General features: G+C 40.4%; 1 protein-coding gene across 2 annotated transcripts in view; it reads left to right on the forward strand.

Annotated features, from left to right (window-relative positions):
• stk33 (serine/threonine kinase 33) overlaps positions 1 to 9477 on the forward strand; it is a 135370-nt gene extending 125893 nt beyond the window's left edge. For both annotated transcript variants that reach the window (XM_078549219.1, XM_078549218.1), the window contains one exon: positions 7139 to 9477. In XM_078549219.1, coding sequence (XP_078405345.1) covers positions 7139 to 7354 — 216 coding nt within the window. In that variant the 3' untranslated portion in view covers positions 7355 to 9477. The remainder of the gene's footprint in view (positions 1 to 7138) is intronic.
• The last annotated feature ends 8117 nt before the right edge of the window (positions 9478 to 17594 follow it).

Below are 17594 nucleotides of genomic sequence, written 5' to 3' on the forward strand. Positions count from 1 at the left end.
TCCCTGCATCATCATCTGTCTCAAATATTTATCCAATTCTTCCTTAAAAGATACAATTGTCTCTATCTCAGTCACTTCTTGTCACAAAGCATTCAACGTTTCAACAATCTTTAGCGTAAACAATTTCCTAATTTCTCTCCTTCCTCTCTGTAATAATTTTAAATTGATGACCTCTCATCATTACCTCCCCAACTGGAACACATTGTTCAGTTTATCAAAGCCTTTCATAATTTTAAAAAGCTCTATTAAATCTATTGGGAAATCATCCAAGTATCTCAAATTTTCCCTCATAACTAGCTCCCAATCCTGCCCTCGTCCTGGTAAACCTAAGTTATGCACTCTCTTTGAACCCAGTGTTCTATAATAAGTTTCCCAAAATTGCACACAAACTTCAAATGTAACCACACCAAGACATTGTACAATTTATCATTAGCTCTTTGCTGTTTTACTCCATGCCCTTATTTCTAAAAGCTAAAATACTACTGGACTTAAAAAAAAAATTCCTTTATACACTTGCGCTCAGACCTTTTTAAACAATTTCTAATTGAATCTCTATGGATCTTGCTGATCCACTGCATCTTTCCATTGAATGTAAACTCCTGTGCCTTATTTTTCTACCCAAAATGTATTAGCTTACATAACACCAAGTGACTAATGCATAGCAAGCAGACTAAATTAATTATTTTCTGTGCTTACGGAAGAGACAAAAAGTAGGCTTCCGAGGACAGAAGTTGAATTTTCACAGGATAAAAGAATTAGAAATTTCAGCTAAGATGGTCACTGACAAGACAAGGAATCAGGTCGAGATGAATGTTGTACAAGGGTGTCTAAAATTCCTAACAAAATTAGTCACATCCTTGCCATTATCTTTAGAGAATCATATCAATTGGGACCGTTTCTTAAAATTGAAGGAAGTTAACATGACACTCATTTTTTAAAAAGGGTACTATGATGACCCAAGTGACTACAGACTAGTGGTATGTGTTATGGCAAAGTATTAGAAGGTCTTTGTGAAAGCTGGTTAATTAAATACTGAAATGGATATTCTATTCTAAGAGGAAGTCTGTATGGATTTTGGTTTACTAGTTAATAAAGTTTGTGGTGAAAATGATAGACCATGTTGACAGAAGACAGTCCGTTGATGCAATATATTTAATCAAGGCTTTTGATATGCTACCACAAAAACAATAAGTCCGCAAGATGGCAAGGCATGAAATAGCTGTCAAGATTTTCAGAAAGGTTAAAAATTAACCTAATGCAAAGCAACGAGAGTAGCTGCAAGGACTCACCAACAGGGTGGGACAATGATCAGTGCTGGGATCATTGCTGTTGACAGTATATATAAATTATTTGGAGTGGTGATAGAAATAAAACTGACTCAATTTTCACGTGCGACCAAATTGGAAAGCATTCATACAGGTACATGCAAACCACATGTTACTGGACTAGCAATCTAGAGGCCCAGATAATGTTCTGGGGACAGAAGTTCAAATCCCATCATGGCAGGTGGTAGAATTTAAATTCAACTAATTAATAAATAAATCTGGAATTAAAATCTAGTCCCAGTAATGGTAACCAGGAAACTATTGAATTTTCATAAAAACCCATCTGGTTCACTAATGTTCTTCAGGGAAGGAAATCTTCTGACCTTTCCTGATCTGGCCTACATGTGACTACAGACCCAGAGCAATGTGGTTGACCCTTAATTGCCCTCTGAAATGGCCTAGCAAGCCACTTGGTTTATCAAACTATTTTAGAAAAGTCAAAAAGGAATAAAACCGAATGGACCACCTGGCATCCCACATCTGGGGTCTTGTGCCAAAATTGGGAGAGCTGTCCCACAGAGAAAAACAGCCTGACATAGTTATACTCACTGAATCGTGCATTATGGTCAATGTCCCAGACTCCTCCATCACCATCTCTGGGGATGTTCTGTCCCACCTGCCTTCAAGGTTGACCTTCCTGTCCCTAAGGCCAGTTGAGGCCCTTAAATGGCAATTAAGTGCTATTAAGGGCCTCATCCCCTAGTGGGAGGTAGATCATCCACATGGGCAAGCTGCGAGCTATACCCTGTGGGCTCAGCACAGAGGGGGTGGGATCCCCTGATCAGGCATCCTGTGCCCCACAGAGGGCCTTCAGCAGAAAGGGCTATCCCTACTGCCCATCATAACAACTACCCCCTCTACCTCCAACACCCTGCTGGGGCCTGCTTGACTCACCGGAGCAAGCCCACCCATAGAACCATAGAAAAGTTACAGCACAGAAGGAGGCCATTTGGCCCATCTTGTCCATGCCAGCCTGAGGACACCCAGGTGCCCTTTCTAATCCCACCTTCCTGCACCCGGCCCATAGCCCTGCAGCTTACAGCACTTTAGGTGCAGATCCAGGTACCTTTTAAAAGAGTTTAAAGTTTCTGCCTCTACCACCAACTTGGGCAGCGAATTCCAGACACCCACTACCCTCTGTGTAAAAAAGTTCTTCCTCATGTTCCCCGCTACACCTTCTGCCACTTATCTTGAATCTATGTCCCCTGGTTCTAGAATTCTCCATCAAGGGAAACAATTTTATCCTGTCCACTCTATCTATTCCCCTCATGATTTTGTATACCTCAGTCGAGTCACCTCTCAGCCTTCTTTGTTCTAAGGAAAATAACCCCAACCTATCCAATCTCTCCTCGTAGCTACACTTTTCTAACCATGGCAACATTCTTGTAAACCTCCTCTGCACTCTCTCCAGAGCTATTACGTCCTTCCTGTAATGTGGTGACCAGAACTGCACACAATACTCCAGTTGTGGCCTCACCAGTGTTTTATACAATTCCAACATTATATCCTTACTTTTATATTCTATACCTCTGCCAATGAAGGAGAGCATTCCATATGCCTTCTTTACAACCTTGTCTACTTGAATTGCTGCCTTCAGGGACCTGTGTACTTTAGCGCCAAGATCCCTCACTTCATCTACTCCTCTTCGTATATTCCCATTTATTGTGTAATCCCTGTAGCTGTTTGACCTCCCTAAATGTATGACCTCACACTTCTCTATGTTAAAATCCACCTACTGCTTTACCGCCCACTCCACCAACCCATCTATATCGTTTTGGAGATTATGGCTATCCTCTACACTATCCACTACTCAGCCAATCTTTGTGTCATCTGCAAATTTCCCAATCGTGCACCCCACATTCACGTCCAAATCGTTAATATATAACACAAACAGCAAGGGTCCCAACACCGAGCCCTGTGGAACACCACTTGAGACAACTTTCCATTCGCAAGGGCATCCATCGACCATTACCTTTTGTTTCCTGTTACAAAGCCAACTTTTTATCCAGTTTGCCACATTACCCTGAATCCCATGGGCTTTTACTTTCCTGCCCAATCTGCCATGTGGGACCTTGTCAAATGCCTTGCTAAAATCCATGTACACAACATCCACTGCACTACCTTCATCAACCCTTCTTGTCACTTCCTCAAAGAATTCAATCAAATTTGTGAGGCAAGACCTTCCTTTAACAAATCCGTGCTGACCATCCCTGACTAGTCCATGCCTTTCCACATGACAGTTAATCCTATCTCTCAGGATTGATTCTACTAATTTGCTCACCACTGATGTAAGACTAACTGGCCTATAATTTTTTGGCATTTCCTTTGATCCCTTTTTAAACAATGGAACTATGTTTGCATTTCTCCAGTCCTCCGGTACCCCCCCCCCTGTATCTAGTGAAGATTGGAAAATTATCCTCAGAGCATCTGCTATCTCTTCCCTGACTTCCTTCAGCAGCCTCGGAAACAATCCATCTGGCCCTGGTGACTTATCAACTTTCAAGGATTTCAACCCTTCGAGTACTTCCTCTCTCTTTATGACTATTCCGTCCAATATCTCGCAGTGTTCCTCCTGGACTACTATATCTACATCCTCCCTTTCCTTTGTAAACACGGAGACAAAATATTCATTCAAAACCCTTCCCACAGCCTCTGCATCTACACACAAGTTTCCATCTTCATTTCTGATAGGTCCCACTTTTAACTTAACTAACTTTTTTGCATTAATGTATTGGTAAAACATCTTTGGGTTATCTTTAACTTACTAATCTTTTTTCATGCCCTGTCTTTGATTTTCTTATTTCCTTTTTTACTTCGTCCCTGCACTTCCTATATTCGCTTAGGCTATCTGCAGTGCTTAGTTCTTTGTGCCTATCGTACGCTTTCTTTGTCTGTTTGATCTTCCCCTTTTCTTCGTGGGCCTCCATTGCTCACTGCTGCTCCAGGCCTCCTGCAATCCCAGTTGTAGCCATCACTCCTGGTGGTGCTGATGCTGCTGGGATTGAAGAGCTGCCAGAACTCTGATTGATCAGCAGCTCTTGGTGGCAGGTTCCAAGCCTTTAAAGGCATGGGATCCCTGGTGGCAGGCAGCTAGTTGTCTGACTGACATTTAATCCTGTTTAGGCTCCTAGAAATGGCCATGGCAGGATCACCGCCATTAAATTCACTGAAAATAGTGCAGTGGGCAGCAACAGTAAGGAAATCTAATGTTTCTGGTTATACCTTTAGGAAATCGACATCCTCGTAATGCAGGAAATTTGTCAGAGAACTTTGATATCAATATTTCAACTGTCTGAAGCTGAACCAAACCTTTCCCAAACTTGGAAGTGCATCTTGGGGTCAAACACATCAACTACACATGAATTCCATCACCAAGATCACCAACTTCCACTTCTGTAATATCGCCAGACTGCAACTCTGTTTTATCTCATTAAACTTTCTTCCATGCCTTTGTTACCTATAAACCTAACTAATCCAATGGACTCCCAGCCAGCCTCCCATCTTCCGCCCTGCATAAACTTGTTTGCATCCAAAACTCTGCTGCTTGTATCTTAACTTGTGCCCGACCTTGTTCATCCATCACCCCAATGCTCACTGACCGGCACTGGCTCCCAGTCTGACAACTGCTTAATTTTAAAATTCTTTTCTTTGTTTTCAAATCCCTTGATGGCCTTGCCCTCCCTATCTGTGTAACCTCCCCCAGCCCTACAAGCCTTTGAAACCTTTGCAATCCAATTCTGGTCTCTTGTGCATTCCCGATTTGAATTATTCCCTCATTGGCAGCTGTGCTTTCAGCTGCTTTGGCCCTAAGCTTTAGAATTCTCTCTCTAAACCTCTCTGCCTCTCTACCCCTCTCTCCTATTTTAAAGGGCCCCTTAAAATCTACCTGTCTGACCAAGCTTTTAGTCATTCAACTGTTATCTTCTCCTGTGGCTTGGTGTCAAAATATGTTTTGTCGATAATGCTCCTGCTATGCACCTTGGGACGGTTTAGCTACATTAAAGGTGCAAGTTGTTGTTCTATTTAGTAGGCAGGAAAGATGACTTTCATTGAATTATGCACCTGTACTGGATGCAGTAGTCCTGTTCAGATTGGGAGTACCTCATTCATTAACAAAGGGTGATCAGAATGCTCCTGCCCGGCCCTCCATCCCACCGCCCCCCGTCCCACCGCCCCCCGTCCCACCGCCCCCCCGTCCCACCGCCCCCCCGTCCCACCGCCCCCCCGTCCCACCGCCCCCCCGTCCCACCGCCCCCCCGTCCCACATCCTTGAATAAATGAGAGGGAAGCAAAGACTACGTTGCTGTGAACCCTGATAAGAATATATTTTCATAATGAAGTTCAGGATCATTAGCTGTCTACATGCCATGACTGTTTAACTGCAGATGATAGATTAGCTTTTTTCATACGTGAAGTTATACAGGGCCTACAAGAAGAAATGATTCCGTGAATGAAGACAACAACATCTTTAACACATTCCCTTTAGATCCATACACTACAAGTTTAGTGCCATAGGAATGCAATTTCATCTTTGCATCAGTGCTAAGCTGACACTATAGACACGGAGTCCAACCTGATTTTGTGGGGAATGAAATGGAGTAAAATCACCTGGAGGATGTAGTCTCACATTACTTTGCCTTGACGCTGTTTACGTTGTAAATCTCATTTGCCAAAACTATTTTTTTAAGCCAACAACATTTCAACTCATGTGTCAGTTTGTCAGCAGTGGACAAGAAATTAATCAGCATTTTACTGGGATTGGTTAATACTGGCAATTTCAAATCAGATAATTGGAAAGGTGGGACAGGAGTCTATTGGAAGCAGATTGATTGGAGGGTGGAACTGGAATTGATCCCAGGTTAATTGCTCCTGTTGTTTATGGCACAAAAATTGAGGCAGAAAAATGTCTTTGTTTTCTCAAAGTCATAATTACAGATGTGTTTAATCAATGTTTCCCCCCAAATAAGTTATATGTAACAAATTAGGTGCTAAAATTGAGATTCTAAAACCATTTAATTGTTCGTAGAAACTTTCCAAGGCTTGTCTGGTTGTTGTCTCACGTGAAACATTATTTCCTTAAAGAGTGGTGTAACTGCATTTTTGAGAGAGTGAATGTTCCTTGGTTTGAAAGCATTAATTGGCCCTATTTGGCAAGTCTTGTCACTTATAATTGCTAGAGCTTGGAAGTAAAATAGGTAACAGGATTGGAGTGATGATATATTTTAGTACTTTAAAAAATGCACTTAATTAAAATATGTGTCGAAATGCTAATTGTAACAAATTATGGATTCAAAATCAGTGTGTCATTGTTGGGGGTGGGGTGGGGATGCATGCCTTCATAGAAGATCAATCTTATGCCTTCAACAATTTTCTAAATTACTACTGCTAAATATGTATCTGCATGCTGCCATAGAAGTGATGCAATATTGGGTAAACCTGCAACTTAAGTTAGGGTAAGCCTGTGTTCCACTCAAAGCTTAACTCCTTGTCTTCATGTGCCATAGGCCTGTGTGCAAAGTTGGAGACAGGTGCTTGGTTTATTTTTTGGTCAGAGTTTTAACTTATTTTCTAGGTTAGCATGCATGATGAATCCAGCGTGATAGCAAACCTGATTTACAAAGTGCACAAGGCCTACAGACTCTTCTACCAGAGATTTCTCCCTCCCATTTTCTAAATATTTAAATTTCTAACTTGCAACTTACAATAATTTACAAACTGTTGTGATTAACCCCGGGTGAATGTGAAACTTAAAATTTGCTTACATTTGAAATTATTTTATGGTCAATTTTCACTTGTATTTTGGTTAATTTCAGCTTCCTGGGAGCAGCAAGGCTTCTCCAAAGCTAAGCATGAAACGATCACCATTACAAGATAAACGAACATGGTCACCCACACATCTGATCCCATCAATCAGATCAGGTTCTATCTCTGTTAAGCCAGAGGTACGTAGATCCATAACCCCAACAGTTGATGGTTCTGGATATAAATACACAAATAAGTCTACTCCCAAAACCAAAAAGAGCACATAGGATAAAGAATTTTAACATCGAAACCACTAAACTTCAAAATGATGCCAAATGCAAATACTTCAAAAAGGAACCATGGATTGCAATGTTACAAGATGACTTTGGCTTTCCTCTCTTTGCTGCTGACCACTATGAGTACATGAAGGTTTTTTTTTACTTATATATTTCACTTGGTATTAAACAAATTCCAAGAGAAAAGTACAGAACAAGGAAACTGTTCACTGATTAGCTTCCTTGTAGTATTTATTAACACATTGTCGATGAAAGACTCCTATTTTATCTTGCTTAGAGATATCAGTACTGTTGGAAATCAGAAATAGTTTATTTAAGATGTCTGTCTTCGTTGTGTAGGAATTTGTTGTGTTTGCACATTAGATTCACTGTCATTGCTTATTTATTTAGTTGCTACTTGGGGGCTGTGGAAACTCTAAAAGAGCCAATCAATGAATTGTCTGCAATGAGAATTAGAACATACTTTTCTGTACAATTAGCTGACCAGACATGAAGAAATTTATCTGTTCTCATTGTTATTTAGTAGCCCATAGAGTCATTGTAAACATTGTCACTTTTAATATACAAATTGAGTGATTGCTGTGTTAGTTTCAAGAATTCCAGATTGAATAATTTTATACTGAGCTCTGCAAAGGAAGGAGAGAAAAATGTAAAATATGTTTGATTAAAAACAACCACTTATTTACACAAGTATTACTGTAAAAATGTACTTTATGTGGCTAACTTTAATGAGCTTGAATGTGTTGTACCTGAGCTGTGCATGATACATTTTCTATTCTGTTTAAATATATTGAGTTGGCCTAAGATGTACTGTAGCATGACATCATGCACCAGGAATCCTGGGATGTGTTAACTTGTGCATGTCCATTTAGATAACTGTAGAAGGATAATGATACCTGTTCTTGACTATAATTTCTATAACACATGCAGGGCTTTTAAAATCAGATGTTTTCTTTTGAGTTGGAAAATAAATATTACCACCTTTGAATGAAAACTTGCAGGGATGTGATTTTTTTCATCTTTAACCTGAATCCAGTTGTTTTACATGAGCTGGTTTGACATTTAATCCTTCCTTTTGAAAGTATTTCTTTTAGAAACATCTTTTGAGTTATATTAAAAAAAATTAAACTAGTTATAAATTGTATTCAAACAAGCGTGTCCTTAGCACAATATTGCCAATTTAACTAAAATTTAGGCACATCCCTGTCTTGAGATTTCAGAAGTTCAGAGGTACCATAAAAATATTAAATATAAACTTGAATTGGCTTTATGTAACCTATATTCTGTGCAAATATTTAATGTTTGTGTTGCCTGTGTTGCTGCTCTCCATCTAGTTCTAGTTCTGATCATGTTTCTGATGTCATTTCATCATGTCATGTCACTTATTCAGATCTTATTTGACTGAGTTGCCACTGCAAACAAGAGTGGGCACACTGACCCAAGTAAGTGTGTTGTAAATGAACACCAGTTGTGACATTCGCCCATTAAATTTCAGTTTATCCATTTTAAGCAGTGGATAATATTTGAAGTTGAGCATTTTTCCAAGCATAAGTAGGCGATTGAGTGAAATATGCCTCGTGAAATAGATTAACACGGAATGTCACATGAAAATAAATTGCTTATTCACCTGGGGTTTTGGCACCCAGAACAGATATGAGAGAGAGAGAGCTAATGAAAATGTCACCACTACATTATATAGATTGGTAATTTATGTATTCCTGTAAAATAGATGTATGTTTAGGCATATCTCCTGGTTCAAATAGCTGTAGAATATTATAAACTAAAAGATTACGTGTTAGTAATTGTGAATTGAAACTTTCACCTCTGTAAAGCAATGCTCACTCTTGTCTTCAAGTAAGTGAAAAATGTGCAAAGTCTCAAGTCCAAGTGTAAACATTCTGGTTTTAATAGCATTGTAATTATATGATGTATTGCATTTTTTGGAAGGATTAGTCTACTTGTTATCTTTTACTGGTTAACCATATAAAGAACTAATATATCTGTCCAAATGAACTTGGTAAACTTATTTATATGTTTCCTTTTTCAGTATGTAATTGATGCCTTGAATGGCATTAAATCTCTTTTTGTTCTTAAAAGTAAAATTCTGGACTTTGCTTTTCTGTGATATAGTCTTATTTAGGTTTTTCTTATTTCCATTAGCTAGTGGAAATACTAGATATCCAAAATGCTTAATCGGGAAATGTTTGTTTTTTTCTTAAAGTGGGCAGCCATAGCGCATACAAATATTCAAATAAAATCTTCAGTATCTTCAGCTAAATTTGCATCAGCGGCTATACTGGAGTTGTTGAAACATTTGGTAATTCACCTCACTGTATTTTATTTTGAAGTAAAGTTTTAAACAATTCTTGAATACAAGCCTATCAGCTGTGGCTCAGTTGCCTTCCTTCCGTCATAAGGCCAGAAGTGAGGATGTTCGTAGATATTCAGCACCGTTTGTGACTCCTCAGATACTGAACCAGTCCATGTTCAAATACAGCAAGATCTGGACAATATCCATGCTTGGGCTGACAAGTGGCAAGTAACATTCACGCCACACAAATGCCAGGCAATGACCATTTTCAACAAGGCAGAACTTAACCATCGGCCGTTGACGTTCAATGGCATTACCATTGTTGAATTGCCCACTATCAACATCCTGGGGGGGTTACCATTGACCAGAAACTGAACTGGACTAGCCATATAAATACTGTGGCTACAAAAGTAGGTCAGAGGCTAGGAATCCTGTGGCGAGTATCTCACCTCCTGTCTCCCCAAAGCCTGCCCACCATCTGCAAGTCACAAGTCAGGAGCGTGATGGATGAGTGCAGCTCCCACAACACTCAAGAAGCTTGACACCACCCGGGAAAAAACAGCCCGCTTGATTAGCACCCCATCCACAAACATTCACTCCTTCCATCACCAATGCACAGTGGCAGCAATACACTGCAGGAACTCACCAAGCCTCCATAGACAGCACCCTCCAAACCCATGACCACTACCATCTAGAAGGGCAAGGGCAGCAGACAGATGGAACACCACCAGTTTGAAGTTCCCCTCCAAGCTACTCACCATCCTAACTCGGAAATATATTGCCATTCCTTCACTGTCGTTAGGTCAAAATCCTGGAACTCTCTCCCTGACAGCGCTATGGGTGTACCTACATCACATGGACTGTAGCAGTTCAAGAAAGCAGCTCATGTCCACCTCCTCAAGGGCAATTAGAGGTGGACAATAAATGCTGGCCCAGCCAGCAACGCCCACATCCCATGAATGAATTTTTAAAAAACTCTCACCCCTTGAATCAAGGTTCTGAGTTCAAATCCCACTCCAGGACTTGAGCAGAACAATTACACTGTTGGAGGTGATGGCTTTTGGATGAAAAGTCAAAACAAGGCCCCATCTGCCTGAATGGGTGGATGTAAAAGATCCCTGGACACTATTTTGAAGAAAAGCAAGGGTGTCTTAGCCATTATTTATCTCTCAATCAACAACACAACAGTTCAGATGATTTGATCTTTACTACATTGCTATTTGTGGGAGTTTGCTGTGCCTAAATTGGTTGCTGTGTTTCCTATATTACAATAGTGACTACACCTCAAAAATTACTTCTTTGGCTGTCTGGTGGTCATAATAAGTGCTATGTAAATGCAAGTCTTACTTTCTTTATTTCCATGCTAATCTGTGGCACAAATCTTACTATGTTAACTCTGGTGTACAAGACTGGCTTGCTTTTTTATTAATTCATGGGATGTGGGCTTTGCTGGCTGGGCCAGCATTTATTGCCCATCCCTAATTGCCCTTGAGAAGGTAGTGGTGAGCTGCCTTCTTGAAACGCTGCAGTACATGTGGTGTAGGTACACCCACAGCACTGTTAGGAAGGGAGTTCCAGGATTTTGACCCAGCGACTGAAGGAACAGTGATATATTTCCAAGTCAGGATGGTGAGTGACTTGGAGAAGAACTTCCAGTTGGTGGTGTTCCCATTTTTCTACTGCCCTTGCCCTTCTAGATGGTAGTGGTTGTGGGTTGGAAGGTGCTGTCGAAGAAGCCTTGGAGAATTCCTGCAATGCATCTCCAAGGCTCCTTCAACAGCACGTGTTTGTTTATGCTACATATGTATGCAAAGATACTGTATTTTGCAGAAATGATAATGATGTATCCATTCTTGCACCCAAGTCCTCAATATCTCACCTGCACTTTTGCAGTTCTGTTACCTATCTGTTTGCTGTACTGCAGACATTACATGTCCATATTGTATCGCTAATGACTTATTGTTTGTGTAGGTTATTCATTATATCATTAGCAATGGTAGATAATAAAAATGGCTTGTGTGTACATAAGACAAAATTAGAATTGTTTCCAGGTTTAATTACACGCTATGTTAGCTAGTGGATGAGTCCTTTGCTCTTTTTGTTTGTTTCTTGTACATATTACTAACCATATAATTACTGTTTTACAAACCTGTAATTCATGTCAGCCATACTGTATTCTATATTGATAAGCAGTTCCAATGTGAATCCAAAATTGATGGCAATAATTGTCTGCAGCAAACATCTGCTTGTGCTAAACACACTGAAACTGCCAAAGATCTATTGTTTGTTATTTTATACAATGTCAAAAAAGTGAGCCATAAAAGACAGTGCAAACATTTCACCAAAATTATGTCATTCTTGTGTTGAAACCTGCTTATTCATGAAGAGGTGATGGTATGGCTGTGGAACAGTTTTTTTTAAGAAAGGCCCCTCAATGTTTTTGCCATATCTAGATCCCTATTAGAATGGGCTTATGACCAGTTACCAGGAGGAGAATTTTCCGCCCGTCGAGGGGGTTGTGTGGGGGTGGGCGCGAACCCGATTGGGTCCGTCCCGCCATTTTATGTGGGCGGGCCAATTAAGGCCCGCCTAGTGTGACGCGCGCCCAGAAACGGTCCCTGTGCGGGCAGCGGGGGGATTCCCTGAGTCGGGGCATGCGTGCGAAAAAGTGCAGAAATCTCCCAGAGGCACCCATTAGTTTGGAAGTTTCAAAAATTTAAATAAAGAAAAGAAAAAATTTTAGGACACGCCCCCTCATGGCCCAGTCACATGAGCTGGAACATGTCAATGAACATTAATGGAAAAACTTACTAAATTTATAAACCCTTCATGAAACCTCATCCCGCCCATGGATGAGGTTTCATGAAAAATGCGAAGGCCGCCTGGGCTCTTTGCTTGCCCGCCAACCTTAAGCTTGGACGGGCAGCTCAGTTTATTACTTTAATTGATTTCTAACTGGCCTTAATAGGCCTTTGACAGTTCGGCGGGCGCGCAGCAAACTGAAGATCTAAATTATATGCGGTGACGTCGGGACGCCTGCCCGACATCACCGCGCGCCACTTTACGCCTTGGTGAGCGGGCCCCGCCCCCACTTGCCGAGCCGAAAATTCAGGCCCAGGTCTGTAGTGCTTAAATACTGTAGGCTTAGGGGGCATGGCTGGCTTTCATGATTCTTCAATTCCTGAAGAAGATATGGGGGTTGATTATGTAGTGGCATAATTCAAGCATTTTTTTCAATGTATAATTTGACTTACTATTAAACCAATCTATAATGCTGCTGGCCAATGTTACTTTTAAATATAAATTAAAATATCTAAATACAGGGAAGTAAAATGGCCACAAGATGTAAGATACAATTTCTTTTCTTCTCCCCTGCCCCACAAAAAAGCTGAAACACAAACAATTTGCATTTGTACTAGTGAGAAAATAAAAAATATTTTTTTTATCCCTACTGCCCTCCCAACCAATCAAGCACTAACCAAGCTTTTGTTGTAATCAATGCTGGCATTGAGGCCAGCACCAAAGGAAAATTGAACTTCAGGCACAGATTAAAGTTAACTAGCAGTACGAATTGCAAGCTGCTGCCACATTGGAGTATTTTGAGCTTTATAACGCAGACAAGGTGAGCCTAATGAGCATAAATACAAACAGGCATATAAGAAGACATGATCCATCATTGAACAAACATTACAAGGCCAATATTGTTTCCTGTGAGCTCGGGGAATGTTAGTTCCCAGGTGCAAGTGAGAGGGAAGGGAGGGGAGGCTAATGATGCCAGAAATTATTTCCCCAAAGGGGAAATCCGCAACATTAACATTAGGTTATGAAGAAGCTGGTTTGTTATTTCAGTTAAAGGAATCACCCATCTCAAGGTGAGAAACTTAATAGCTCAAACTAGCTTGTACCAGGCCATAAATATTAACCTACCTTGCAACCACGCATACATATCAGTTTCAGAATAAAAATTAAACACGCATGCATATCAGTTTAAGAATAAAAATCTCAACTATGTGAAGATTTCTGATGAGCTTTTACCGTTTTTGCATCCATTCACATTACCTTAGCCTACCATTACCTCTATGCCTAGTCAAATGTTCTTTTTAATTGTGTGACATAAATAAGGTGTTTTTGTCAAGAGATTTGGCATAGTACTGACTATGAATTCTGTCATAGCACTTAAGGGTTTGATTCAATTTTGTTCACAGAAATTATATCCCAGCTTAAGTTGATACAATAGTTTGTCTGTGCCTGATGTCCCAGAGAGTTGATTCAAATATACTTTTTCTGTGATTTGTTCAAATATATGCTTTTTAAAAAATAGACTTACCATACCATTACTTAAATCTGCTTGGTTATGGTAATTTTAAAAAAGTATTTATCAATCTTTCTGCAGCTAACTTGGTTTCTTCCTCCACCCACCCCACCCCCCACACCCCCTTAAATAATGGAGCAATATTTGCAATCCTCTAATCCATAAGATTCTATTCCTGAATCTGGAGCTTTGGAAAATTATGACTAATGGATTTGTAATTTTTCCCTTTTATCTTTTAAAAACCTAAGGTTGTAGACCCATTATTTTCTGCATAACTGGTTTCTCATATTATTTCCTCTTGACTTACTTTTAGTTCTCTTATATCACTGGTATTTTGTTTCTTCCATTGGGAAAAATACAAAATACTTGTTTCACACCTCCCCTTTCAGCATTCCAAAGGGACCGTTCCCTGTGTAACACCCTGGTCCACTCCGCAATCAGTCCTAACACCCCTTCCTTTCCCATAGCATCTTCCCATGCTAGCACAGGAGATGCAATGCCTTCCATGTTACCTCTCCTCCTTTCCCACCATCCAGGGCCTTGAACATTACTTTCAGGTAAAACAATGATTTAGTGTACTATATTTGCTGCTCATGATGCTGCCTCCTCTACATTGAGAAGATAAAACACTGATTGGGTGACCACTTTGCAGAACACCTGCCATTCAGTCTGCAAGCATGACCCAGAGCTTCCAGTTGGGTGGCATTTTAATTCTTGATCCACTCCTATTCTGGCCCCTCTGCCCTTGGCCTCCTACACTGTTCCAGTGAAGCTCAATGTAAGCTTAAGGTCAGACTTTTTGCAGCCTTCCAGGTTCAAACCAGAATTCAAGAATTTCAGACTATAACTGCACCTATCATTTCAAACAACAACTATTGGTAATGATTCTGTTGTTGCTGTTGACACCTCCTCTGGACACATCTTTGTTTCTATATTTGCCCTAATACCATCCCTTTTGCCTTGCACCATCATCCCTTTTGTCAATTAATCACTCCTGCCGTCCAGCCTATCACAGGCCTACCATTTTGTTCATTCCTCTGCTCCCTTTCCCTGCCTCACACTTGCTTAGAACTTGTTGTATCTCTAACTTTTTCCAGTTCTGATGAAAAGTCATTAATCTGAAATGTTAACCCTGTTTCTCCCTTCACAGATGCTGCCTGACCTGATTATTTCCAGCATTTTCTCTTTTTGTTACTCATTTAACACATCTGCCGTTTCCTCATCACCCATTGTTGTTTCACTTGCATCTACCTTTAATGGGCTAACATTTTCCTTTACCAACCCCTTTCTTATTATGTATCTTCACATTTTCTGTTAACTTTGGTATTACTTGCTAAGTTTATTCATGTTTCATTTTTTCCCACTATTACTTTCTTTGTAGCTTCTGCCTCTCCCTGTCTGATGGATTTCCACTTTTTCTTGCATTTGTGTAAGACATTACTTTTACCTTGATATTGTACCTTATTTCAATCGCTGACCATGCAAGCAGAGCCTTTTCTTTTCATGGGTATGGCCTACTTCTCACTTGCAGCTTTGGTAAGAGGAAAACAGTAGTGCAATGTCAAGTCACAGAGTGCCTGTAAGTGGAGGAAGGCACCCATAGATATGTGACATGGGCTGCTGATGAAACAAGAACTGACATTTATATACCTCTCTCATAAAAGAACATCACAAAGAGAGAGGTGGATTCTGAGCAGGAAATCAAAATTTGGACAGGACACCAAAGTCGTGGTGATGAAGGTGAATTTTCAGAAGTCCATGAAAGCTGTGAAGAGAAATACTGGAATGAAGATTTTTGAACAAATTCCAAATTTGTCAGGAGTCCAGTTGCCTGGCATTTTAATTCTCCATCCACTCCATTCTCGCCGCTCTGTCCTTGGCCTCCTACATTGTTCCAATGAAAGTCAATGTAAGCCCAAGGTGATGATGCACTGGGCTAGTGATTATGGAGTAGATGAAGCAAAGAACAATCAGCCATCATAAGTCAGGAGAATGGAGGATGCAAGAAAGGATGTATAACAGTCTGACGAGGAATTTGACAATGTGGCCCTTGAAGTCAATCTTCTGGGACATAAGAAACCAGTAGAACTTTGTAAGGACATTGTGTGGGGTTATGTGGGAGGGCACGGAGGCTGGATTAGGTGCAGTTTCTGAAGAGTGGAAATGGGAAAGCCAATGAGCAGAGCATTGTAGACATTAATTCTCAAGGTTTATGAAGCCATGGTTTAGATTGGTATGGGAATTTAAAGAGGTGACTTTACATTTGCCATTATTGAGCCAAAAGAAATTTTGACTCATCCAAGACTTGCAGATAATGTGGCATTATGGTTTAAATGGTTCATCTCTGAAGTCACTGCTGCTCATAACAGTTGGTGATCTACTTAAAGGCAGATAAGTTGTATGAAGACAAAAACTTTCCCCTACAGATGACTGGACTAACCTGTCTTGATTATACGGATCCCCAGACATTTGACCCAATGTAAACAATGACAACCTCATCAGATTCACTTAACTCTGACTCTGTAGGAGCAGAAGAATTTCATTTTTGATGCTTCTTTAATGAGGCTAGCAGTTGTCATTTTACACACTGCCCAATTATTTAAACAAGCGTAAATTGGTCTTGCAACAAATTCCCTACACTGTTCGGCAATGCAGCTCCTCAATCAGAGGACTTCAAGTTGCTGCATTTAGAACCTCCACATTGTCAAATTTTGAGAGTTGCAATGTTTTGGTTTTTATTTGGCAAATTGAACACCGCTTTAAAGCTAATGCATGTTTTTCTAACTTCATTCACTTAACTGTACCAGCATCTTTCCTGCTGTGATGAGAATCCACGCTCTGTTATACACAGTGTTTAGCACGAACATTTCATTGGGCCTGCAAATGGCTATTTGGCTTTCAGGGACAAAAAGGTGGTGCACTGGCACCTCAGGCTTCTCATTTAAATCCGCAGATGATCCAGGACTTGCATGATATTTGGGCATGATGGAATATATCTATTTTCATCATCTGCAATTCAGCAAGAGGACAATTGTTTGCCTTTTTTATTGTTTGCTGTGTTTATTGTTTTGGGACTGTGTTTATTCTAAGGTAAAATGAAGTAGTGAAGGGATTATGTGATCTTCTCTGACTCCTGCGTGACAACAAGCCTGGATAACTTGGTTGCTATGGGGACGTTGAGGCCCAGATTGATTTACTGGGAAGACGGTGCAAGATATTCACAACTGTAGACAATAACCAGAGCAGCTGCGCTGGCTGTGGATAGACTTTCGGTCTCCAATTTTCACAAGATGATGTTAAGAATATCAGGCTCTACAAACAGTTATTGTGGAATTAAATAGACAGTTTAAAGCATAAAATGGAGTTGGGGTTTAGAAGGTTAGCTAATTAGCATTTCTACGTGGATACAAGACCCATGTGATTCACGTTGACATGGAGATGGTCTTCGGGAAGAGAAGAGTTCACAGCAAGCCATTTTAGTACCAACTTGCAAGGTTTTCTAAGATGTCACGGAACTTGACAGAAACGGATCAGTCTGTAAGACTGGGAGAGAGTGAGAGAAGGAGATAGAGGCAGCCAGTCTCTACTGTTCAGAAGGCAAATGGGTG

Source organism: Cetorhinus maximus, chromosome 9 (genome assembly GCF_964194155.1).
Source record: "Cetorhinus maximus chromosome 9, sCetMax3.hap1.1, whole genome shotgun sequence".
Classification (NCBI taxonomy): Eukaryota; Metazoa; Chordata; class Chondrichthyes; order Lamniformes; family Cetorhinidae; genus Cetorhinus; species Cetorhinus maximus.